This window comes from Larus michahellis, chromosome W (assembly GCF_964199755.1).
Source record: "Larus michahellis chromosome W, bLarMic1.1, whole genome shotgun sequence".
Classification (NCBI taxonomy): Eukaryota; Metazoa; Chordata; class Aves; order Charadriiformes; family Laridae; genus Larus; species Larus michahellis.
In genome coordinates, this window is record NC_133929.1 from 18,769,994 (window position 1) to 18,797,599 (window position 27,606).

At 48.1% G+C, this 27,606-nt stretch overlaps 1 protein-coding gene across 1 annotated transcript in view; it reads right to left on the reverse strand.

The window, feature by feature from the left end:
- LOC141735526 (lens epithelium-derived growth factor-like) overlaps nucleotides 1-27,291 on the reverse strand; it is a 41,855-nt gene extending 14,564 nt beyond the window's left edge. The window contains exons 1-2 of the mRNA XM_074568482.1: nucleotides 27,171-27,291; nucleotides 25,296-25,358 (exon numbers count right to left, since the gene is read on the reverse strand). Coding sequence (XP_074424583.1) covers nucleotides 25,296-25,358; nucleotides 27,171-27,221 — 114 coding nt within the window. The 5' untranslated portion in view covers nucleotides 27,222-27,291. The remainder of the gene's footprint in view (nucleotides 1-25,295; nucleotides 25,359-27,170) is intronic.
- Nucleotides 27,292-27,606: the final 315 nt, after the last annotated feature.

Below are 27,606 nucleotides of genomic sequence, written 5' to 3' on the forward strand. Positions count from 1 at the left end.
GATGACATCATAGTATAGGGAAACACCACCCAAGAGGTGTATAGCAAAGGCAAACAGATCACTGCAATTTTACTATATGCAGGATTTGTGATCAAGAGGAATAAGGACCTGCACCAAGAAATACATTTTCTGGGTGTCAAATGGCAAGATGGGTGCCGTCTCGTTCCTATTGGCATGATTGACAAGATTGTGGCAACGGCACCACCAACCAACAAAAAGGAAACACAAATGTTTCTTGGAATGGTAGTGTTTTGGCAAATGCACATCCGCAGATACAGTCAGCTTGTGAACCCACTGTACCAAGTCATCAGAAAAGAGAACGCATTTGAGTGGGGAACCAAGCAACAACAAGCCTTTGATCAGGTAAAACAAGAAGCAGCACATGCGGTTGCCCCGGGGCCCATCAAGAACCTGTCCAAATGTCCAAAACGTACTATACACATCAGCAGGGGACAAAACAAGCCAGTGGAGTTTATGGCAGGAAGCACTAGGAGAGACCAGAGGAAGACCCCTTGGATTCTGGAGCCGAGGCTACCAAGCTGCTGACAAAAACTATATCCCGACGGAAAAAGAAATATTAGCCACCTATGAGGGAATGTGGGCAGCATCTGAAGCGGTGGGGACGGAATCACAACTGCTGCTGGCACCTCGGCTACCAGTATTTCACTGCATGCTGAAAGGAGAAATGCCCTCGACTCAACATGTGCTACCTGGAGTAAACGGACAGCCCTGATTACCCAGTGGGCTCAGAGATGTCCGGGCCTGATAGAAGAGTTGATGGAATGGCCTGAAAAATTGTGATTTTGGCATCTCGCCCAGGGTATTACCAACATGCTCGAGTAGCCTCAGGATATGACAAGCTATCTGAAGAAGAGCGACAATATGGCCTGTTCACTGGCAGCTCTTGACAAATTAGAGAAGATAGAAACCTGCCATTTGGAATCCTGTCCAATGGGTGATAAAAACAGATGAAGGTGAAGGACAATTGAGTCAGTTTGCTGAAGTCCAAGCCATAAGAATGGTCATCTGTCGTGGTTTAACCCCAGCCAGCAACTAAGCTCCACATGGCCACTCGCTCACACCCCCCCCCCCCCCCCCCCCGTGGGATAAGGGAGAGAATCAGAAGACTAAAAGTGGAACAATTTGTGGGTTGAGATAAGAACAGTTTAATAATTGAATTAAAATAAAATAAAATAAAATAAAATAAAATAAAATAAAATAAAATAAAATAAAATAAAATAAAAATCATAAATTGTGATGAACAGGAAAATAACAAAAAGAGAGATAAATAAAACCCAAGGAAGACAAGTGATGCAAATGAAAAATAATTGCTCACCACCAACTGGCCGATGCCCAGCCTGTTCCCGAGCAGCGGCAGCCACCCCCCAGTCAACTCCTCCCAGTTTATATGATGAGCATGATGTTATGGGGTATGGAATATACCTTTGGCCAGTTTGGGTCAGCTGTCCTGGCTGTGCCCCCTCCCAGCTTCTTGTGCACCCCCAGCCTTTTTGCTGGCAGAGCATGAGAAGCTGAAAAGTCCTTGACTTAGTGCAAGCACTGCTTAGCAACAACTAAAACATCAATGTGTTATCAATATTATTCTCATACTAAATCCAAAACACAGCACTATGGCAGCTGCTAAGAAGAAAATTAACTCTATCCCAGCCGAAACCAGGACAATATCCACCCCTTATTCTATACCACCTACGTCATGCCCAGGTCCCACACTTTCCAATCCATTCCAATTAATCACCACCACTTTTCCTGTCTTTTGATATATACACACAGATATCAGTCCCTTAGTCTATGGGCCATCCCTCTAAAATGTCCGTTGAGTTCATTTAGCCCATGACTTTTGGCTCCATCTGTCATAAGTCCTTCAGGGCAGGAGAGATGGTGTGTGGTGTTGAACTGTTGCATGCTGAAGCCAGTTCTGGTTCCGTTATCGCTGTGCTTGTCCGGTTCTATCATCGCTGCACTTTGCTCGATTTCATCAAAGTTCATTCTCCATTAATCTGGGTGATTCTTACTGTAGCACCATTGATATGGCAAATGCAGTAGTGAGGACATACAGTATTATATAGCAATTAACATCATACAATTCAATTGGCTAGTCTCACCCAAAATCAAATCCCCTTGACTGCACATCAGGCTTCCCCATCCTTCCGCATCACCCAGTGCACCCAGGTCCTTGAGCAAAAGCAATCCCACGGATGGGTTTGCCTTTGCCCGAGGCAGGAATAACCCAGACTCTCTTCCCTAACATATTTTTATGTCCACTACAGGGACTTTATCCCCTTCTACGGTACGTGGAAGTTTTGATTGGGCAGCCCCAGCTCGATTGGTAGATCCCCTGGTGTTAACTAGCCAGGTAGCCTTTGCCAAATGCGCACCCCAATGTTTGAAGGTCCCAGCACCCATTGCCCTCAGTGTAGTCTTTAACAGTCCATTGTGTCGTTTGATTTTCCCGGAGGCTGGTGCATGATAGGGGATGTGATATACCCGCTCAGTGCCATGCTCTTTGGCCCAGGTGTCTATGAGGCTGTTTCGGAAATGAGTCCCGTTGTCCGACTCAATTCTCTCTGGGGTACCATGTCGCCACAGGACTTGCTTTTCGAGGCCCAGGATAGTGTTTTGGGCGGTGGCATGGGGCACGGGATATGTTTCCAGCCACCCGGTGGTTGCTTCCACCATTGTGAGCGCATGGCGCTTGCCTTGACGGGTTTGTGGCAGTGAGATATAATCAATCTGCCAGGCCTCCCCATATTTATATTTCAGCCATCGTCCTCCATACCAAAGAGGCTTCAAACGCTTGGCTTGTTTGATTGCAGCGCATGTCTCACATTCATGGATGACCTTGTAACCGGTTCTTTTTTAAAGATTCCAACGAACAAACTGGAGCCCACACAAAGGAAAAAAAAGGTTAACTCTGCTTTATTGTGAAGCCTTGCTACAGGAAAAAAAAAAGCAGTGAATTCAGCTTTATTGCGAAGCCTTGCTAAGCAGTTCCCAAATGTCCCAAAAGTTACTCAAGAGTCTTACCAACCTCATAGACCGTAGTAGCATCGCTGAGCAGCAGGATAACGAGGAGACGCATCGTTACCGCAGAGGAAGGCAAGGCACAGCGCTTGTTCAGGGCGTCCCCTGTATCTTCAAAGTGCGCTCATGTCTCTCTCTCCCTCCCCGGCCCGAGACAGCCCCCCTTATATCCTGCACCGGATTGAGTGGAAAAGAACAGGCTAGAGTCGCTGCACGCGTGGCCAGCGCATGCAGCGAGCCTCACCAGACTCATGATCCAGCTTTGCTAACAGCGGCTGTCTGATACCTGACTACACTGCTGTACTCCCTTCTTGTTATCTTCTTCTTCGAAGGTCAGGTTCTCACGGATACACACATAGTTTTTGCAGCAACAGTACTGAGGTCCTTTTTCTCAGCACGTATACTGGGTTTGGTTCAACTAGTAATTTTCCGTCGTGTCTCGCTCGGACCATCCTCTGTTATCCCTAACACAGACCTGTGCAATAGTGTCCATGGTCAAGTCCACCCCTCGGTCACGAGCCCATCTATATGTCGCATCTCTTCCTTGATGGCCTGAGGTGTCCTGGGCCCACCGAGCGATGAATAGTTCACCCTTATGTTGCCAGTCCAGATCCACCTGACCCACTTCAATCCTAGCAGCCCGATCCACCTGCTGGTTGTTCTGATGTTCCTCCGTGGCCCGATTCTTGGGTACACGGGCATCTACGTGGCGTACTTTTACAACCAAGTTTTCTACCTGGGCAGCAATACCTTGCCACAACGGAGCAGCCCAGATGGGTTTGCCTCTGTGCTGCCAGTTGCCCTGCTTCCATTGCTGTAACCATCCACACAGAGCATTTGCCACCATCCATGAGTCAGTATTAGAGAGAGAGCACTGGCCACTTTTCTCGGTCAGCAATGTCTGAAGGCAGCTGGATGGCCTTCACTTCTGCGAATTGGCTCCATTCACCTTCTCCTTCAGCAGTTTCTATGACTTGTCGTATAGGACTCCATACAGCAGCCTTCCACCTCCGATGCTTTCCCACAATGCGACAGGACCTATCAGTGAACAGGGCATATTTCTCCTCATTTTCTGGCAGTTTATTATACGGTGGGGCCTCTTCAGCATGTGTCACCTCCTCCTCTGGTGATATTCCAAAATCTTTGCCTTCTGGCCAGTCCATGATCACTTCCAAGATTCCTGGGCGACTGGGAATTTCAAGCTATTCGAGCCCGCTGTGCGATCAGCGTGACCCACTTACTCCACGTAGCATCAGTTGCATAATGTGTAGAGGGGACTCTTCCTTTGAACATCCAGCCCAGCACCGGCAGTTGGGGTGCTAAGAGGAGCTGTGCTTCTGTACCAACCGCTTCCGAAGCAGCTCAAACCCCTTCATATGTTGCCAATATCTCTTTTTCTGTTGGAGCATAACGGGCCGTGGATCCTCTGTATCCCTGACTACAAAACCCTAGTCTCTCCTGGTGCTTTCTGCCAGAGGCTCCAGGTAGGGCCATTCTCCCTGGCTGTGCTGCAGAGCACATTTTTAACATCTTGTCCTCTCCGGACTGGCCCAAGGGCTACTGTGTGTCCTGGTTCCGGTGGGGATAGGGTTAATTCTCCCCAGGCTCTGGCAGGGACACAGGTATTCCATCCCATGTGAGCCATGTCCAGGCTGTAGCCGGGAGCTGCCGGGGGAGGGGGCAGGAAGTCACTGCTTGGGAGCGGGCTGGGGCGTCCCGGGTCCAGTCGGTGAGCAGTGGTACCGTAAGCGTGTATATTCCTCTGTCCATGTTACTGTTGTTGTTGTTTTCTTGTTCCCTTTGCTGTTCTGTTAAACTGCCTTTGTCTCAACCCACGAGTTTTGCCTTTTTCTTCCGATTCTTCCCCGTGTGGGGGGGAGCTCGAGAGAGCGGCACGTGGTTCTTTGTTGCTGTCTGAGGCCAAACCACGACACTGCGTGAACTATTTCCTGTTTAATTTGTTCAAAGGCTTGTCATTGCTCAGGGTCCCATTTGAAACGGTTCTTGATAGAGAGGGCTTACAATCGGACTGTAATTTGGAATATGCATTCTCCAAAAACACACAACGCCTAAGAAAGCTTGTATTTCCTTCTTGCTAGTCGATAGAGACATAGCTGCTATTTTGTTGATCACATCCATTGGCATCTGACAGCGTCCATCTTGCCATTTCATTCCTAAAAACTGGATCTCCTGCGCAGGTCCCTTGACCTTACTTTGTTTTATGGCACAACCGGCTTTCAGAAGGATTCGGACTATTTTACTCCCTTTCTCAAAAACTTCTTCTGCTGTGTTGCCCCATACGATGATGTCATCAATGTATTGCAGATGTTCTGGAGCTTCACCCTGTTCCAGTGAAGTCTGGATCAGTCCATGGCAAATGGTAGGGCTGTGTTTCCACCCCTGGGGCAGTCGATTCCAGGTGTACTGGATGCCCCTCCAAGTGAAAGCAAACTGTGGCCTGCACTCTGCCGCCAAAGGGATTGAGAAGAATGCATTAGCGATATCGATTATGGCATACCACTTGGCTGCCTTGGACTCCAGTTTGTATTGAAGTTCTAGCATGTCTGGCACGGCAGCACTCAGCGGAGGCGTGACTTCATTCAGGCCGCAATATTCTACCGTTAGTCTCCAGTCTCCATGAGATTTTCGCAAGGTGAGCGAGTCTTGCTGATCACTCCTTGGCTCTCCAGTCGACGAATCAGCTTATGGATGGGAATCAAGGAGTCCCGATTTGTGCGATATTGTCATCAATGCACCGCTGTGGTAGCGATCGGCACCCATTGTTATTCGACTCTCAGCAGCCCCGCAATAGAAGGGTCCTCCAGGAGACCGGGCAAGGTAGAAAACTGTTTTAATTTCCTCCATCTCCACAGTGGTTATGCCAAAAGCCCACCGGTACCCTCTTGGGTCCTTGAAATACCCTCTCCTGATATAGTCAAGATTTCTTCTTGTGTATAGGGGTGACCGATACTGGCACGGGTTGGTTCTCTGGTTCAGCTGCAGTGTCTGTCGTGGGGGTTGGAGTAGCCAGTGCCTGTTGCTTTGTCATCAGATCCAGAGACCTTCTCTTCCCCTTGAGGCTACCGAATAGTGTTGAACAGGGCTCGGTAGGCATGGGCCAGGCCCCAGCACATTGCAGTGATTTGTGTCTCCCTGGAATTGCCAGGGTGACAGCATACTCCTTCCAAATATACCATCAATGTAGCATTAGAGAGGAAATAGCCTAGGTTATACCTGTATACTGACTCCCGGATGGTGGTCAACGCCCTCTGGGGCTGGTTCACACAGAGGAAACAGAGGAAGTGGCAGAGACAAGGAAAACCTATTTGGATGGCTAACTCAAGGGAAAACATCACACAGGATTTGGAAAAACTTAATGTACCAGCATGACACATTGATGCATGTACTGGGTCTGGCTGGGATGGAGTTAATTTTCTTCATAGCAGCCCCTATGGTGCTGTGCTTTACATTCGTGACCAAAACAGTGCTGATAACACACCGATGTTTTAGCTATTGCTGAACAGTGCTTACACGGTGTCAAGGTCTTCTCTGTTTCTCACTCTGCCCCCCCTCCCCCGGAGTAGGCTGGGGGTGGGCAAGAGGCTGGGAGGGGACACAGACGGGACAGCTGACCTGAATTGACCAGAGTTATTCCATACCATATAACGACATGCTCAGCAATAAAAGGCTGGGGGGGGGAGGTGGAGGGAGTCTTTCCAAAGTAGCTGTTGCTTGGGAACTGGCTGGGCATTGGTCTGCTGGTGGCGAGTGATTGTTTTTGCATCACTGTTTTGTTTTGTTTTGTTTTGAATTTCTCACTCTGCCCCTTATTAAACTATCTTTATCTTGACCCACAGGTTTTCTCACTTTGGCCCTTCCAATTATCTCCCCCAGCTGGAGTCAACCCACCACGGTCCTTTTTGGCACCTAACGTGGGGCTTGAGATAACAACAGATTTGACCTTAGCATGCTAGATGGAATTTACAGTTGTTATACCTGTTTAGCTGTTGCTTGACAAGTTGTTACTTGCTGTTGCTGGCCACGATGTTGACTTAATTGTTCTTGACACTGGTTTATTTGTTCCCTTACCATGTATCCATGGGATACTTCCTCTCTTTCTGTACATCAAATTTGAGGGCTTGTTAAAGGCTGGTTTTGGCTTCTGCAGTTTGCTGTGCTGTTTATTACTTTGTTGTGTTTTGCCTGGCAGGGTTATGATAAAAGCACTGGCCTTGAGCCTAATCAGGTATTTGGGCCCGGCAATGCTGCTGTCCCAGTACTTCGGGAACCATCTGGTGGAGAGAATTAACAATTACACCTTTTTCCTCTTCTCCCAGAGCCAATTTGTGGAGGAAACAAAAAATGGCACCTTCGCCGCCTTCTCCTGTGGGGTAGATGTTTTCTGCCTTGTTACAATGGCTCTTCAGTTTCTTGAACATCCTTGGGTAATCAGAATGCTCATATTGGTGCGTGTCAATGTCGTGGTTTAATCCCGGCCGGCAACTAAGCACCACACAGACGCTTGCTCGCTCCCCCCTCCAGTGGGATGGGGGAGAGAATCGGAAGGGTAAAAGTAAGAAAACTCGTGGGTTGAGATAAAGACAGTTTAATAGGTAAAGCAAAAGCTGTGTGCGCGAGCAAAGCAAAATAAGGAATTCGTTCGCTACTTCCCATCGGCGGGCAGGTGTTTAGGGCCATGTCCAGGAAAGCAGGGCTCTATCGCGTGTAATGGTTACTGGGGAAGACAAATGCCATCACTCCAAACGTCCCCCTCTTCCCTCCTCCTTCCCTGCAGCTTTTATTGCTGAGCATGAAGTCATATGGTATGCGATATCCCTTTGGTCATTTGGGGTCAGCTGGCCCAGCTGTGTCCCCTCTTGTACACCCCCCAGCCTACTCACTGGTAGGGCAGTGTAAGAAGCAAAAAAGGCTTTGACGCTGTGTAAGCACTGCTCAGCAGTAACTAAAACATCCCTGTATTATCAAGACTGTTTTCAGCACAAATCCAAAACATAGCCCCATACAAGCTACTATGAAGAAAACTAACTCTATCCCGGCCAAAATCAGTATGGTCAAGAATCTGTTTCCGGCTCTTCTGGAAAAAGCAAAATTAACTGACTATTTAGGAATATCACACAGACGCAGTCTGATCATGGGTGGCAAGGTACGTGGGAGAATATGGGCAGGTAGCTAGAGCGATTTTCAGCTTCGATGGTCTGGGACTTCACTCCCGAACGAGTACGGAATCCTGATGAAGTAACGGAACACTCAAAAAAAGGATGCCCTGGCTATGCCAAAGAGACACAACTTCTCACACTGTGCTGGGGCCTGGCCTATGCCTACCAAGCCACTGTTCAGCACCCTCAAGGGGGCGAGAGGGTCTCTGGATCTGAAGACATACAAATGGACACTGTGGCTAAACCAGAGACCTAACCCTCAACTGTCGCTCCTATAATCAAGAAGAAATAATGGAAAGGGAAGTCAACTCAGTTACTAAGGGAGGAAGAAGCTTCTCCTAAGAGGGAGCAGGAGAGGAAGAATCAGAAGAGACAGCCTGTTCTGCAGCAGAGCAGTCACAAGAACAGGAGGGGGAAGAGACAGAAATCATAAGCGAGTCAGAAACCACCTGGTCCCTATCCCTGAGTGAGCTGCGAGATATGCAGAAAGATTTTGGCTGTCATCCAGGTGAGCAAATTATCACCTGGTTGCTCCGATGATGGGATACTGGGGCCAACAGTCAGGAATGAGAGGGCAAGGAAGCCCAGCAGCTGGGATCCTTCGCTAGGGACTGGGGTATTGACAAAGGGATTGGAAGAGGGGCAACAATCCACAGCCTCTGGAGGCAGCTCCTGTCGAGCGTGAAGGCAAGGTATCCCCTCAAGGAAGATCTTGTAAACTACCAAGGCAAGTGGGCCACCACTGAGGGCAGCATCCAGTATCTGAGGGAATAAGCAGTGGTGGAGGTGATCTACAGCAACCTGGACAATGACCAGGGATCCAAAGACCCGGATGAAGTCCAGTGCATGTGGTCCATGTGGCGGAAGTTTGTACGGAGTGCAGCAACATCATATGCCAATACCCTGGTGATAATGGATTAGGCGGACATCGAGGAACCAACTGTGGCTAGACTGGCCTGCCTTTCTCTTCTCAAGGGAAAGGGTACTGTGGGCGCACGCCTCATGCCACTCTGTGGTTCTATCTGCACGACCACAGGGAGGACATGAGAAAGTGGGATGGTGCACCTACCTCGAACCTAGAAGATCAGGTAAGTGGCTTGCGAGGAAAAACAGGGGCCAAAAAGGGTCCATCCAGGAAGATTACTGCTCCGGTTGCTGTTGAGCAATTCCCCAGGCAGAGTAGAAGGGCCGATCCTCCTCCTGATCCTAATGAAGGGACTTCTGGTTTACAGTTACAGGAGTCAGGTAATGAATACTCCGACCAGGAATAGAAGGGCCCTGCCTCCGTCCAGGTGGAGGAAAGAGACAATGGGGTTTATCGGCCAGTATGGATTTGATGGCCTGGCACGTTGGACCCACAGGAGTATAAGGCTGGACGCTCTTCAAGAAGGAAATCTTAAAGGCCCAGGAGCAGGCCGTCCCCAAGTGTCGCAAGTCTAAAGGGCGGGGGAAAATGGCCAGTCTGGATGAATAAGGAACTTCGCATGGGACTTAGGAATAAAAGGAGGGTTTACCACCTTTGGAAGAAGGGACAGGCAACTCAGGAGGAGTACAGGGATCTTGTTAGGTTATACAGAGAGAAAATCAGGAAGGCAAAAGCCCAGCCGGAGCTCAACTTGGCCACAAACCTTAAGGAGAACAAAAAAAGTTTTTATAAATACATCAACAAAAAGAGAGCCAGGGAGAATCTCCATCCCTTACTGGGTGCGGGGGGGAAAGTTGCAACCAAGGACGAGGAGAAGGCTGAGATACTTAATGCCTTCTTTGCCTCCGTCTTCAATAGTCACACCAGCTATCCCCAGGGTGTTCAGCCTCCTGAGCTGGAAGATAAGGATGGAGAGCAGAACAACCCACCCATAATCCAGGAGGAAGTAGTCAACGATCTGCTTCTGCACCTAGACGCACATAAGTCTATGGGGCCGGATGGGATTCACCCAAGAGTACTCAGGGAGCTGGCGGGAGAGCTCACCAAGCCTCTCTCCATCATTGATCAACAATCCTGGTCAACAGGGGAGGTACCAGATGACTGGAGGGTGGCTACTGTGACGCCCATCTACAAGAAGGGTCGGAAGGAGGATCCGGGGAACTACAGGCCTGTCAGCCTGACCTCGGTACCAGGAAAGATCACGGAGAGGATCATCTTGAGTGAGCTCTCAGGGCAAGTGCAGGGCAGCCAAGGGATCAGGGCCAGCCAGCATGGGTTTAGGAAAGGGAGGTCCTGCTTAACCAACCTGATCTCTTTCTATGACCATGTGACCCGCCTTCTGGAGGCGGGGAAGGCTGTGGACGTTGTCTGTCTGGACTTTGGTAAGGCCTTTGACACCGTCCCCCACAGCATTCTCCTGGAGAAGCTGGCGATTCATGGCATAGACAAGTGTACTCTTTGCTGGGTTAAAAACTGGCTGGATGGCCGTGCCCAGAGAGTTGTGATCAATGGGGTGAAATCCTCTTGGCGGCCGGTCACCAGTGGTGTCGCTCAGGGCTCAGTCTTGGGGCCGGTTTTGTTTAATATCTTTATCAATGATCTGGACGAGAGGATTGAGCGCGCCCTCGGTAAGCGTGCAGACGACACCAAGCTAGGTGGGAGAGTTGATCTGCTTGAGGGTAGGGAGGCTCTACAGAGGGACCTGGACAGGCTGGATCGATGGGCCAAGGCCAACTGTATGAGGTTTAATAAGGCCAAGTGCCGGGTCCTGCATTTCGGTCCCAACAACCCCAAGCAACGCTACAGGCTTGGGGAAGAGTGGCTGCTGGAAAGCTGCCCAGCAGAAAAGGACCTGGGGGTGCTGGTGGACGGCCAGCTTAACATGAGCCAGCAGTGTGCCCAGGTGGCCAAGGAGGCCAACAGCATTCTGGCTTGTATCAGGAATAGCGTGGCCAGCAGGAGTAGGGAAGTGATCGTGCCTCTGTACTCGGCACTGGTGAGGCCTCACCTCGAGTACTGTGTTCAGTTCTGGGCCCCTCTGTACAAGAGGGACATTGAGGTGGTGGAGCGTGTCCAGAGGAGAACTATGTGGAATGATTACTAAATGGGCCAAGAATACAAAAATACAGCATTGTTCACACATTAAGGAAAGTCATAAAATCAAGAGGCTTCTGAGGTAGAATACAGCCGCAGTTGGCACGCAAAGAATGCAACATCTGTGATTCCCTGTACAAGGTTGTTTGCAAAACTACACGAGGGATGGAACGGAACATGATTGTTCCGTGGCCTTCCCTTGTGACGAATAGCAGATATGGGGACGAGACGGTACTACGGAACAGATAAGCGGCCTACACGCTACCCAAGCCAACATTTCGTCAAATGTTGATGAAATGCTGTCCTTTTGTGCGAACTTTGCTCACTACAATGTACCAAAACACACCTCCATCCCGGAGACTATCCGCCCCCGAGGTGCGAACACTCCTCCTTGAGTACATTAATCATAATAAAAGTACGTATGACTAAAGTCACTCAAACTCCACTTTGAAGATAAAAAAAATAGTATAAAAATAGCCCAAGAGAGAGGGGATGCCAGGGAAGACACCATCACGAAGAATTCCATCGCTGATTTCTGGGATCAGTGGACGGGCTGAGCCTTTCTTCCCCCCCGCCATAGGGACGCCTGTGGGTAAGACTTAGATTACACCGAGTGCTTTCTCGGGGACTTAGAAATTTCTCTAGAGAATCTCTACCCTACATTTATAGCCAGGCTGTATCGTTTATAATTTTGTCGCGCGTTTTGTATACTTAACAATATCTTTATTTGCACGTGCTTTGCAGACAGTGTATTTATCACCGGCAATCCTAAAGAACCTGTATATCTGTTGTTTAAATAAACTGCACTGTTTAAGTAGCTAGTCGTTTCGCTTTCTCACTGAACGCGACCAAAGACTCGAAGGTGGCCGTGCTAGTTCAGGAGCACGACTAGACTGAAGGTGCAGTCCACTATTAGTGTATCCAAATCGTAACAGTTTAATACATATTAAACGCGATTGGACTGATAGTGCTGAATTGGGCATCACTCAGAATTTAAACCTAGCCGCACCCAGCCTCCCACCTCAGTGAGGAGTGTTAGAACGCAAGGGGGTTTATCTTCTGCCAAAACCGCTTGGCCCCTTTTCACGCAACAAGCTACCAGGCTGGTGAGGGGTCTGGAGACCAGGTCATATGAGGAGAGGCTGAGGGAGCTGGGCATGTTTAGCTTGGAGAAGAGGAGGCTGAGGGGAGACCTCATTGCCCTCTACAGCTACCTGAAAGGAGGTTGGAGAGAGGTGGGTGTTGGCCTCTTCTCCCAGGTGAATAATGACAGGACCAGAGGAAATGGTCTGAAGTTGCGGCAGGGGAGGTTTAGATCAGACATTAGGAAGAATTCCTTTACTGAAAGAGTGGTCAGGCACTGGAACAGCCTGCCCAGGGAGGTGGTTGAGTCACCATCCCTAGAGGTATTTAAGAAACGTCTAGATTGGGCACTTCAGGGCGTGCTCTAGTGGCAGAGATCGTAGGTTGTTTGTTTGTGGTGGGTTTTTTTGTTTTTGTTTTTTTTTTTTTTGTGTGTGTGCGTATGGTTGGACTCGATGATCTCAAAGGTCCTTTCCAACCATGAAGATTCTATGATTCTATGATTCTATAAGGCTCTGGTGGACACCGGTGCACAGCGTACCCTAATGCCATCAGGGTACAAGGGGGCAGAACCCATCTGGATTTCTGGAGTGACAGGGGGATCCCAACAGTTGTCTGTGTTGGAGGCTGGGGTGAGCTTAACAGGGGACAAGTGGCAGAAGCATCCTATTGCGACCGGCCTGGAGTCTCCATGCATCCTTGGCATAGACTACCTCAGGAGTGGGTACTTCAAAGACCCAAAAGGGTACCAGTGGGCCTTTGGTGTAGCTGCCATGGGTACAGAGAAGATTAAACAGGTGTCTACCTTGCCCGGCCTCTTGGAGGATCCCTCCGTTGTGGGCTTGCTGTGGGCTGAAGAACATCAGGTGTCAATTGCTACCATGATGGCGCATCGGCAGCAATATTGCACCAACCGAGACTCCCTGGTTCCCATCCATGAATTTTTTTGTCATCGACTGGAGCCAAGGAGTGATCAGCAAGACTCACTCACCCTTTAATAGTCCCATATGGCCAGTGCAAAAGTCTGACAGAGGGTGGACGCTGACAGTGGACTACAGTGGCCTGAACGAAGTCACACTGTCGTTGAGTGCTGCCATACCAGACATGCTAGAACTCCAATATGAACTGGAGTCAAAGGTGGCCAAGTGATATGCCTCAGCTGATATTGCCAATGCATTTTTCTTGATCCCTTTAGCAGCAGAGTGCAGGCCACAGTTTGCTTTCATGTGGTGGAGGGGTGTCCAGTACACCTGGAATCGACTGCCCCAGGGGTGGAAGCACAGCCCTACCATTTGCTATGGACTGATCCAGACTGCACTGGAACAGGGTGCAGCCCCTCAACACCTGCAATACATTGATGACATCGTCACGTGGCACAACGCAGCAGAGGAAGTGTTTGTGTTTCCTTCTGAAAGTTGTTTTTTCCGTAAAACAAAGCAAGGTCAAAGGACCTGCACAGCAGATACAGTTTTTAGGAATAAAATGGCAAGATAGACATCGTCATATCCCAATGGATGTGATCAATAAGATAACAGCTATGTCCCTACCAGATAACAAAAAAGAAACACAAGCTTTCCTAGGCCTTGTGGGTTTCTGGAGAATGCATATTATAGAATCATAGAACGGTTAGAGGTGGAAGGGACCTTAAAGATCATCTAGTTCCAACCCCCCTGCCATGGGCAGGGACAACTTCCACTACATCAGGTTGCTCAATGCCCCATCCAGCCTGGCCTTGAACACTTCCAGGGAAGAGGCATCCACAGCTCCCCTGGGCAACCTGTTCCAGTGCCTCACCACCCGCACAGTAAAGAATTTCTTCCTGATATCTAATCTAAATCTACCCTCTTTCAGTTTAAAACCGTTACCCCGCGTCCTATCACTACACTCCCTGATAAAGAGTCCCTCCCCATCCCTCCTGTAGGCCCCCTTTAGGTACTGGAAGGCTGCTATAAGGTCCCCCCGGAGCCTTCTCTTCTCCAGGCTGAATAGCCCCAACTCTCTCAGCCTGTCTTGGTGTCGTTGGCAAACTTGCTGAAGGTGCACTCAATCCTGCTGTCCATGTCGCCGACAAAGATGTTAAACAGCACCGGTCCCAGTACCGACCCCTGAGGAACGCCACTCGTCACTGGTCTCCACTTGGACATTGAGCCGTTGACCGCAAGCCTTTGAGTGCGGCCATCTAGCCAGTTCCTTATCCACCAAATGGTCCATCCATCAAATCCATGTCTCTCCAATTTAGAGACAAGGATGTCGTGTGGGACAGTGTTCCAGCATATTCCAGGTTATAGTCAGATTGTGAGCCCTCTCTATCGAGTGACCTAAAAGAAGAACATTTTCGGATGGGGCCCTGAGCAGGGACAAGCCTTTGAACAGATTAAAAAGGAAATTGTTCATGCGGTAGCCCTTGGGACAGTCCAGACAGGACAAGCTGTGAGAAACGTGCTTTACAGCACAGCCGGGAAGCACGGCCCCACCTGGAGCTTCTGGCAGAAAGCACCTGGAGAGACTCGAGGTCAACCTCTAGGGTTTTGGAGCTGAGGATACAGAGGATCTGAGGCTGGCTACACCCCAACTGAAAAAGAGACACTAGCAGCATATGAAGGGAGTTCGAGCCCATGTTCCACAGTGCCCATGTCCCAAAGGGAAGTGCCACTGAAGAACAAATCAGCAAACATCGAGTGGACCAAGCTGCTCAGATTGCCACAATCGATAAAGACTTGGACTGGGAACATAAAGGGGAACTATGTGTAGCTCGATGGGCTCATGAAACGTCAGGACATATGAGATGTCACCTATAGCTGGCCAAGAGACCGAGGGGTGGACTTTTCAAAAGACTCTATTATACAAATAACAAAGGACTGAAATTTGTGCACTAGTGAAAAAGCTAAACGACAAAAAATATTGAGGCATGGAAGATGACATCTAAACCACCAATTTGGAGATGCGTGGCAAGTAGACTACATTGGACCTTTGCGCAGGACTACTAGGGAGCATTGATAGGTCCTAGCCATGGTAGAAATGACTACAGGCTGGCTGGAGACTTACACAGTGACCCATGTCACCACTAAAAGCACAGTAGAGTAGTAGGTCTCGAAAAACAAAGTTTGTGGAGACATGGTACACCTGAAAGAACTGAGTCTGACAATGGCTGTCATTTCAAAAATGAAATTATGAAGTTAGGAACAGCTGAACATGGAACTGACTGGATATACCATATTCCCTATTATCCCCAGGCCTTGGGAAAGGTAGAATGGCATAATGAACTCCTGAAAACCATGCTACAAGCCTGGGGAAAAGGGGATATGAGAAATTGGGATGTTCATTTGGCAGAAGCCACTTGGCTTGTGAAGTAGGGCTTGACATATTAAAGCTGTAAAATAATTGAAGTAGGGGCTTAATACATTAGAACTGTAAATTAGAGTAGGAGCTTAATTTAGGAGACCAGGCGCTTTAAGGCTGTACAAAGAGCAGATGCAACAGTTGTAGTACTAAATGTCAGAACTTATCTCTTATTTTTTAAGACAGAATGCTTTAGGACAATATAACCTTGCAGTAGAAGCTTATCTCTCAAAACAAGGGGCCCAGGATTACTGAGGAATGCAGAGACTAGTCAAAGCTAACACTTTTGATGTGCCAGCAAGAATAAAGAAGTAGAGTAGAGGCCTGCAGTTCACCAGAAGGTCACAACGATGAAGAGGAGTGGAGGAAGTAAACGACCACCAGATGTCTCTGAAGACCACCGAGAGACTCTAGTGCGCATGCGGGAGTGGGCAGTAACCTGTAATAATGAGTTAATGAATAGGTAGTCATTTCTTGGAAAACTAGTGAATATGCATACATAGTATGTATTTAAACTGTACAACTAAATCAGTCGGCGCGCACATTAGGTGGAGCAATCCCCTGTGTGCCCGGCGCTGCAATAAAGAATACCTGCTTAATAGTCACCAAGGCTATTGAGTCTTAACTTCGGCATTTCACTGCATCACTTGTAAACACTGGAGAGGCATCATCCCAACCAGGCCCAGGCCAGGCTAGACCTGCATTACCTCCCTAAGTCCAACTCTCCCCCCTTTTTAGATTGGAGACGTGAGACATAGGTGATCAAGATGGTTAGATTTACTGATCAAGCGACACACCTTTAAAAAGCTAATAATACCTTAGTTGGCTAACAAACTCACCACTATTATTAGTAATATTAGTACACAATTATATCACTGCAAGTAATAGTGAGTTACGATTCTATTGCTTATTATTGATACACAGTTATATTACTATAAAGAAAACATAAACCACACATATAAGTACTATTAAGTTGCAATTTTATTGCCTTTCCTCCTGCACTTAGTAGTAAGGCACAAGTCTATCCCTCCATACAAGTTTATTCCTTCTTACTCCATCCTCCCACACCAAGTCTTCTGGACATAGGCCTGATGGAGAGTCCAGCAGGTTGTCCAAGGGGGCTCCCTCCAGTGTCCTGGGGAGCTTGGGTCTGCAGGTCAGCTTCACCACCGTCTGTAGGCCTCTGCACTTCTACCATTGCAAAATCCCCCAGTTCTTTGTCCTCCACCTGATTTTATACCTTATTCCCCATTTATTCTTTTCCTGAACACACCTTTTAACCACCCCCGCAACCTCCTTTTCTCCACCCAAACACATCCCAAACAAACAACACACCCCTAATTACTTTTTCCTCATTGGTCCCAATTCTGTTACATCTGTACCCAAATTCAGTGTTTCCAACACTGTTACCTAGGCAATTTCAGCCTAATATGGTATTACGGTATTACTGATACAGTTACCTAGATGAAGGTGGCCTTGCATCCCAAGACTCCTGTACTGTCTCTGGTTGGGATGGAGTTAATTTTCTTCATAACAGCTTGTATGGTGCTGTGTTTTAGATTTGTTACCAAAACAATGCTGATAACACACCAATGTTTTAGCTATTGCTGAACAGTGGTTGCACAGCGTCAAGGCCTCTGTTTCTCACTCTGACCGCCCTCACCCCCCCACCCCAGTGAACAGATTGAGGGTGCGCAAGAGGTTGGGAGGGGGCACAACTAGGACAGCTGACCCAAACTAACCAAAGAAATATTCCATGCTATAAAACGTCATGCTCAGTAATAAAACAGGGAGGAGAGGGGTTTAGGTAGGTTAGCTCAGGAACTGGCTGGGCATCGGTCTACCCATGGGAGGTGGCGAGTGATTGCCACTTGCTTTGTTTTGTTTTCTTCCTCTCCTCTTCCACTTCTCCTTTGCTTATTAATTCTTATCTCGACCCATGAGTTTTCTTGCTTTTACTCTTCTTTTTCTCTTCCCCCATCCCACTGGGGGTGGGGGGTGGGGTGGGGAGCGAGCGAGTGGCTGTGTGGTGCTTAGCTGCCTACTGGGGTTAACTCACAACAACTCCCTTCTCACTCTATGGTCCATGCTGGTTATATTTCGTTTCCATTATATGCTTTTTGGACAGAATTATCTTACTTTAGCCTTGATACTCCTACCTACTCCTAATTAAGCACAAGCAGTTTGCATACCAGAGCAACGATATAACCCAGTTAGTGCTCACACCATACTTCTGCCCTTGAATAGTTTTCATCACACCTCTGGTTCCCATCAGAGGGAAACATGATTGTTTGGACTGTCACTCCCTTAGGGAAAGGGAAAACACGGGGCGGGGGGGGGGGGGGGGGGGTTGGTGGTGTTTGCACATGGACTGGGACATACAACATGAGTAATATTACAAAACAGAAAAATTAAATGTGTACCTACACACACACTAACTGTAATTAACCCACTGTGAACCTCATTATACAAAGGAAGATGAACCCTATTTTGGTATGGGCATCAGTCAGGACTTTGACCTTAACAGTGGCACAAACAGCCACCCCTCAGTGCTGGTCACAAGCCACCACGCCACCGTGGAATGAGAGGGAATCATATCAAATGAACCGTAACAAAAAAAAAATATATTGGAGGATTCACGGTATGGTAGGAAATTGAAGGGGAATGTGTTACTGTATAATAATCCCTAATGATAATACAACCCAGTTAACTCAGAATAGCAGCCAGAGCGGAGCAGGTAAAAACGAAGCCTGGTATGTAGGTGATATTAGTGAACATAAAGGACTTCTCACCAGTATGATGACTAGACTTAATTGGACCACCAACTTCACAAGTATTTATAAATGTAGCCAAAACAACCAAAGATTAGAATTTAAATATGAGACCGTATCTAATGGAAGAAACACAAACCAACACTAGTGAATTAACCTCAATATTATCTTGACAAAGAACATGGTGAACCCCACAATTTGTAATACCACCCTCCAATATGTTTACCGTAGGCAAGTGGCAAACTTTACTTGGAGCAATCCAATAAGACAAAGAGTACCACATCAAGTGGGACTGGAATGTAAGTTGACACAATGCCACCTGTGCGCCTTTTATTATAAGGTTTCAACATGCCATGTTCCCTGAATAAGGCATCCGCAGAAGAACTAAGAGACATATCAGGAATGCTAGGACTTGGAGGAGTTGCCCTAAACAACATGGATATCCAAGCCCTCCAAGCCCAGCTGCAACTGGTTGGACAACTAACCTCTCAGCACCTTCAGGGGCTAGCTAAAGCTGCTATCCGATTAGAAATGTCTCACCTCCAATTGCACTGAAAAGAAAGACCTGGGAAGTCATGAAAAATGTATCCAAGACTATTACTACTGCTGTTCAGAATGACTCTTTGGACACTACCTGCCAAAGTATGCAGCTGGCCGCTTTACTAATAATGAACAAGTACGGTTAATCTGCAAAGGAAAACATTGGGATAGCAGAGCCCACGTGTTACATCTTCCTAATACCTCAATAGGGGAAGTACTTAGCTGTGAGCTGCACACCTAAGATGTGAGGGCACTTGTCGTGGTTTAACCCCAGCTGGCAGCCACTCATGCATTTCTCCCCCTTCCCCCCCAAGAAGAGTAGGGAGAAGAGGGAGAAAAGGAGGGGAAAGGAAAAGGAAAAAAACCTCGTGGGTTGAGATTAAGGCAGTTGAATAGAACAATATCAGAAAAGGAAAATAGCAATAATAACAATAATAATAACGACACAAATCACTCTCGCCACATGGTAAATTGGTGAATTCACACCCTCCCGAGCAGTGATCGCGCATTCTCACCCCCTGGCCAACCCCCATTTATGTACCGAGCATGATGTCTATGGTGTGGAATATTCCATTGGCCATTCCATTGTTCTGTCTATGCTCCTTCTCAGCTTCTATGAGAAGCTGAAAAAAGTCCTCGAATGCTATAGACATCACCTAGCAACAACTAAAACAATATGCATTATTGACATTCCTTTCATACCAAATCTGAAACACAGTAATCACTAGAAAGAAAATGAACTCTATCCCAGATGAAACCAGGACGGTACTTCTAAGAATTAGGTGGAAAAAATAACCTGTGTGGGCTACATACATCCAAGGAGTGGAATTAGCAGGCATAATGGCTGGTCAGTTATGGACACATAGCTTGACATCTCCATGGCTATGAATAGACAGTGAACAAATCAAAATTGTCCCTGTAGACATTTGAGATAGGGTTCTATGCATTAATAGTCCCTCTTTCACAGAGGCAATAAATTGCCAAACTCCTTCACATGGATACAATTATTGCACAGTAATTAATGCATGCATTTAGTCTGTCCTGGCCTAAACCACGACACTGCCCCTCTCTCTTTCTGCCCCTCTCTATCTTCCCCCTCTTTCTGCCCTCCCCCTCTCTCTCTCTCTCCCCAATGTTAGGGGTTTCTGAATCAGACAGCCTGAGAGAAGCGAGGCTGCCACAGCTCCATGTCCCCAGGTCCGACAGTAGCAAGGCTAAGCATGTTTTCCCAGTAGGCACACAAACAAACAGAGGTATACAATACAAATAAACATACACACTGTGGTGGGCTGACCTTGGCTAGCTACCAGATCTCCACCCAGCCGCTCTCTCACTCCCTCTCCTCAGCAGGACAAGGGGAGAAAATAAGATGGAAAAGCTCATGGGTTGAGATAAGGACAGGGAGATCACTCGCCAATTACCATGATGGGCAAAACAGACTCGATTTGGGGAAAAATAATTCAATTTGTTGCCAATTAAAAACATGGTGAGAAACAAAGACAAAACTAAAAACACCTTCTCCCCATCCCGCCCCTTCTTCCCAGACTCAACTTCACTCCTTTGTTCCCAACTCTTCTACCTCCTGCCCCAACAAGCAGTGCAGGGGAGGGTGGCGGGGAATGGGAGGTTGTGGTCAGTTTATAACAGTTTGTCTCTGCTGCTCCTTCCTCACACTTTTCCCTTGCTCCAGCGTGGATCCTTTCCACAGGGTACAGTCCTTCAGGAACAACTACTCCATCATGGGTTCCCCACGGGCCGGTCATCCTGCTCTGGCATTGTTTTCTCAGCATTTACCACCCTTAAATATATTTTTGCACAGGCGCTGTAAAGTCATCGGAGCGGTTCAGTATCGGCGCACAGTCAGTCCATTTTGTCTGTTGCTGAGCCGGCTGGAACTGGCTATGACCAGCACAGGGCAGTCCATGACCTACACAGGTCATCGCTGCAGCCTGCCCCTGCTACCAAAACCTTGACAATTATGCCCAATACATCTCTCCAACCCTTCCCCTATGCACTAACCCTTCCAATCCTAACCCTCACCCCAACCCCAAATCCTCCAAGCCCAATCCCTAGCCTAACCTCCAAGTCCTTTAACCCCCAAACATACTCCAACCGCCAACCCATCCAAGCCCAAAACTTCCACTAATAGCCAACCCCAACTTTTCCTTTACCCACCAACCTCTTCCAAGCCCTGACACATCCCCTAACTGCCAACCCCTCTGGCTCCAACCCTCCCCCTACCCATGAAGGACTTCAAAGCCCAACCCATCCAAGCTCATCAACCCCTCCAAGCCCAATTCTTACCTTGCCAGCAAACCCCTCCGAGCCCAACCTTTATTCTGCCTGCCAACCCCTCCAAACCCAAACCCTCAAAGCCCGACCCTTACCCTGTCTACCCATCCCTCCAATCCCAACCCCTACCCTATCCATCAAGCCCTCCTAGCTCAACCCATATCCAGACGGTCAAGCCCTCAAGACCTACCCTTAAACCTAGCTGCTCACCTCTCAAAGCCCAACCCCTCCAGGCCCATCTCTTAACCCTAAGTACCAAGCACTCTAGGCCCAAATCTCACCCTATCCACCAGCCCCCTCTCGACCCAACCTCTAGCCTAAACCCGAACTCCTCTAACTGCCAACATCTCTAACCACCAACCCCTGTAAGCCCAGGGCCTAGCCAACCCCTCCAACCCCAACTTTTACCCTTCCTGCTAACTCCTCCAAGCCCAACCTGTACCCTTAGCCCAAAACCCAACCACTCTAATCCCAACTGAAAGCAGCTCAAACCCAACCCCCAGCCTAACCCCCAACCCCTCTAAACACAAGGCCTAGTCTAACCACCAAACTTGCTAACACCAACACTCTACCCTAACTGCACCCCTCTAACCAAAACCCTTACCCTAACCGCCGACCCCTCTGAGCCCAACCCTCAGCCTGACCCCCCAACTCCTTAAACTCCAACACTTTACCCAACCCAAATGCCAACCCCTCTTACTCTGACCCTTCCCCTAACCACCAAGCCTTCCAAGCCCAATGCTTCCAAGCCCTGCTGCCAACCCCTCCAAGCTCAACCCTTACCCTGCCTGTCAACCTGTCAAAGCCCAGCACTTTCCCTAATCCCAAATACTCCAAGCCCAACCCTTTCCATGCCCACCAGCTCCTTCAACCCCACCCCTTCCAAGTACAGCCCTTATCCTACCCACCAACCCCTGCCCGCCAAACCCTCCAAACCCAAATAGCCCAACCCTCACCCCAACCCCAAATCCTCCAAGCCCACCCTTGCCCTTCCCACCAACCCCTCCAAGCCTATCCCTCCCATTAACCATTCCACACCCAACCCCTCAAAGCAAGCCAAACCTCTCCAAGACCATCTCCTCCAAGTCCAATCCATACTCTACCCAATCCCTCCAGCTCCAACCCTTCTCCTACCCACCCACCCCTCCAAGCCCAGTCCTTTCCCTGCTCACCAATCCCAACTCATAACCTACCAGCAACCCCTCTAAAACCAATCCTTACCCTACCCACCAATTCTTCCAAGCCCAACCCATACCCTACCTGACAACTACTCCAAGACCAACCCTTACCCTGCACACCAACTCCTCCAAGCCAAAACCCTACCCTACCAGCCCACTCCTCTCATGACCAACCCTTATCCTCCCTGCCAGCCCTTGCCCACTCCAACACAATCTTGCAGTCAAATTCTCTTGAGCACCTACAATGCCTTTTGCAGTAAATTCTCACACGCCGACCCAAGCTCTGGGCTTCCCCACAGACACCAGCCAAAACTCACTTCTACTGATAAGCTCTCATCTGAACTGTGCACTACTTAAGGACACATGGCCACTGCCCACGCCAGCATAAGTCCCCAGAGCCAACTTCTCTTTCCTGCATATGCCTCGCCTTCCACAGCCCATTCTGTTGCACTCTGACTGTAGTCGAGCACCTTGCTTCCCCTTGCTTGACAGCTGAAACTCGTGTCTACCACTAAGCGCTCATCTCAACTGCTCACTTAAAAAGGACGCACAGCCACTGCCCACACCAACACAAGTGCTCACGGACATTTTCTCTTTCCTGCCTACAACTGCCTTCTGCAGCTAATTCTTGTTGCACTTCTGACTGAAGCTCTGGGCATTCTCCTCGCTCACCAGCCAAAAGCCATCTTTACCAACAAGCTGTTCTCTTGACTGTGCAAGGACCTGCTTGACAAACCTGATCTCCATCTATGACAAGGTGACCCACTTGGTGGATGAGGGAAAGGCTGTGGATGTTGTCTACCTGGACTTTAGTAAAGCCTTTGACACTGTTTCCCACAGCATCCTCCTGGAGAAACTGGCTGCCCATGGCTTGGATGGGAGTACTCTACGCTGGGTTAAAAACTGGCTGGATGGCCAGGCCCAGAGAATGGTGGTGAATGGAGTTAAATCCAGTTGGTGGCTGGTCAGGAGTGGTGTTCCCCAGGTCTCAGTATTGGGGCCAATTCTCTTTAATATCTTTATCAGTGATCGGGACGAGGGGATCGAGTGCACCCTCAGTAAGTTTGCAGACGACACCAAGTTAGGTGGGTGTGTCGACCTGCTGGAGGGTAGAAAGGCTCTGAAAGAGGGATCTGGACAGGCTGGATCGATGGGCCGAGGCCAATGGTATGAGGTTCAACAAGGCCAAGTGCCGGGTCCTGCACTTGGGTCACAACAACCCCATGCAGCGCTACAGGCTTGGGGAAGAGCGGCTAGAGAGCTGCCTGGCAGAAAAGGACCTGGGGGCGTTGGTCGACTGCCAGCTGAATATGAGCCAGCAGTGTGCCCAGGTGGCCAAGAAGGCCAACAGCATCCTGGCCTGTATCAGGAACAGTGTGGTGAGCAGGACTAGGGAAGTGATCGTCCCCCTGTACTCGGCACTGGTGAGACCCCCACCTCGAGTACTGTGTTCACTTTTGGGCCCCTCTGTACCACAAAAAAGACATCGAGGTGCTGGGGCGTGTCCAGAGAAGGGCAATGAAGCTGGTGAGGGGTCTGGAGAACAAGTCTTATGAGGAGCGGCTGAGGGAGCTGGGATTGTTTAGCCTAGAGGAAAGGAGGCTGAGGGGAGACCTTGTCTATCGCTCTCTACAACTACCTGAAAGGAGGTTGTAGAGAGGTGGCTGTCGGTCTCTTCTCCCAAGTAACAGGCAATAGGACAAGAGGAAATGGCCTCCAGTTGCACCAGGGGAGGTTTAGATCAGATATTAGGAAAAAATGTCTTCACTGAAAGGTTTGTCAAGCATTGGAACAGGCTGCCCAGGGAAGCGGTGGAATCGTCATCCCTGGAGGTATTTAAAAGACGGGTAGACATAGTGCTTAGCGATATGGTTTAGTGATGGTTTTTGTCAGTGTTAGGTTGATGGTTGGACTCGATGACATGAAAGGTCTCTTCCAACCTAGACAATTCTGTGATTCTATGACCTGCAGACACTGCCCATGCCAACACAATATTCACAGACAAATTCTCCTACCTGCCTACGCTTCCCTTCTGCAGCCCATTCTTGTCACAGTTCAAAACTCTTGTCTTGTAGCCAAAACTCTTGTCTTGCAACGCAAGAATGGGCTGCAAACAGCAAGTGTAGTTGACAAGAGAACTTGGCTGTGAGCACTTGTGTTAGTGCGGGCAGTTAGCTGCATGTCTTTTTAAGGATATGTGGAAGGAGAGTGTCTGCTCCTTTAAGGGTATCTGGTCAAAGGAGACATAAACAAGGACATACAGAGACAAACCTGACTGTCACACGTACTACAGGTACGTTGGACAGAAAAGGAAGATTAAAGAAAATGTACCCCTTTGTACATCTTTGTCCACTACATATACTTGTAGCCTTGTTCGTACCAAAAGTATCAAAACTAGTTCTAGCTCATACCACTGACATGGGGATGGATGCAATTAGTCTAGTTTTATATGAATACGGTCAGGCTCAGACTTAAAAAAATAAAAATTTTAATTCATTTTAAAGAACTTATGGGAGAAGTTTTCAAACACCTTTTTCATCTGAGCAGAGCTGCACATGCCTGACAGAGAAAAACATCTTGGGCCTGGAAGCCATTTTGAGGCCAAAGAACCAGAAAGCTCGAGTGTTTAAAAAGTTCAAGAATGAGATCTCTCTTTCAGAGTGTCATCTGAGAGGTTTTTGTCCCTTTGGGAAGTTAAAAAAACCCAACACACCCACACAATCTTTTTGGCTCCTCAGTGTCCTAGGTTGGAGACTGGATTTATTTAAACTCTGTTCTTTAAAAAAGAGAAGTAATTCTCATAAGGACATACAAATGCTGCATCTTTCTTTAAGTTAGTTAAATATATTGTTACCTTTCTCTTCCTTCCTCTTCTAACAACTTTAGGAATGCATATATCATTTGTTTTCATCACATCCTATGAAGATAAGAAAAAATAAAGTGTCTTAGCAAACTTAAGATATAGTTTAAATGATTGAGAATTTCTCAGGGAAATCACATAACTGAAGCTTCTGATATGTGACAGGCAAAAACTTTCATCACATCAAGATGCTTTCTGTTAGTAAATCATAGAATCATAGAATCATAGAATCTTCATGGTTGGAAAGGACCTTTGAGATCATCGAGTCCAACCATACGCACACACGCACAAAAAAAAACAAAACAAAAAAAAACCCCAAAAAACCCCAACAACCTACAATCTCTGCCCTTTAGAGCATGCCCTGAAGTGCCACATCTAGACGTTTCTTAAACACCTCTAGGGATGGTGACTCAACCACCTCCCTGGGCAGGCTGTTCCAGTGCCTGACCACTCTTTCAGTAAAGGAATTCTTCCTAATGTCTGATCTAAACCTCCCCTGCCGCAACTTCAGACCATTTCCTCTGGTCCTGTCATTATTCACCTGGGAGAAGAGGCCAACACCCACCTCTCTCCAATCTCCTTTCAGGTAGCTGTAGAGGGCAATGAGGTCTCCCCTCAGCCTCCTCTTCTCCAAGCTAAACATGCCCAGCTCCCTCAGCCTCTCCTCATATGACCTGGTCTCCAGACCCCTCACCAGCCTGGTAGCTCTCCTCTGGACATGCTCCAGCACCTCAATGTCCCTCCTGTACAGAGGGGCCCAGAACTGAACACAGCACTCGAGGAGAGGCCTCACCAGTGCCGAGTACAGAGGCACGATCACTTCCCTACTCCTGCTGGCCACGCTATTCCTGATACAAGCCAGAATGCTGTTGGCCTTCTTGGCCACCTGGGCACACTGCTGGCTCATGTTAAGCTGGCCGTCCACCAGCACCCCCAGGTCCTTTTCTGCTGGGCAGCTTTCCAGGAGCCTGTAGCGTTGCTTGGGGTTGTTGGGACCGAAATGCAGGACCTGGCACTTGGCCTTATTAAACCTCATACAGTTGGCCTTGGCCCATCGATCCAGCCTGTCCAGGTCCCTCTGTAGAGCCTCCCTACCCTCAAGCAGATCAACACTCCCACCTAGCTTGGTGTCGTCTGCAAACTTACTGAGGGCGCGCTCAATCCCCTCGTCCAGATCATTGATAAAGATATTAAACAAAACCGGCCCCAAGACTGAGCCCTGAGGGACACCACCGGTGACCGGCCGCCAAGAGGATTTCACCCCATTGATCACAACTCTCTGGGCACGGCCATCCAGCCAGTTTTTAACCCAGCAAAGAGTACACTTTTCTATGCCATGAATCGCCAGCTTCTCCAGGAGAATGCTGTGGGGGACGGTGTCAAAGGCCTTACCAAAGTCCAGAGAGACAACGTCCACAGCCTTCCCCGCCTCCAGAAGGCGGGTCACATGGTCATAGAAAGAGATCAGGTTGGTTAAGCAGGACCTCCCTTTCCTAAACCCATGCTGGCTGGCCCTGATCCCTTGGCTGCCCTGCGCTTGCCCTGAGAGCTCACTCAAGATGATCCTCTCCGTGATCTTTCCTGGTACCGAGGTCAGGCTGACAGGCCTGTAGTTCCCCGGATCCTCCTTCCGACCCCTTATCATTACATTAAAGTTTGCTCTCTGATGATATCTCTAATTCCCATTAGCTTCAATGAGTGGTATAAATATATCTGAATTCATATGAAACTTTACATTTTAAACCACTCCCGAGACAGTCACAGTGCTAGCAACTGTAGCTTCTAAGTATTTAAAGATACAGTTGCAAGTCAAAGTACACAGTATTAAAGTTAACTTCTTTAGGTTAAAAAGAGTAACATTCCACATACTTTGCTACTGAATTTTTCAAAGGGGACGTCATCTTCTTTGACAGTATCCATCTCTTTGTCTTCTGTAGGTACATTATTATCCTGCTTACTTGATGACTGAAAATGGAAAAATTAACATGGAGTTAGTTAATTTATAGAAAAACAGAAGTGAAAAAGAGGAACTCAACTATCAGACTGCTTTGCACTTTCGGTTTAAATAGTTTATGCATATATATGCACATTGCTTCTTTAGATAGACATCAATACCCCCCCAAATCAAGCATGTTCATTTTCATATGTGTACCTCTTGCTCTCTACATTTCTTTCATATTTACAGACAGTTGTCAGAGCAGGTCAAAAATATTGCAACATACCATGACAGAACTAAAAAAAATATAATAAAAAATTACACCAGCACTTATTTTATTCCATTTTATGTTCGTGATAACATCATTAC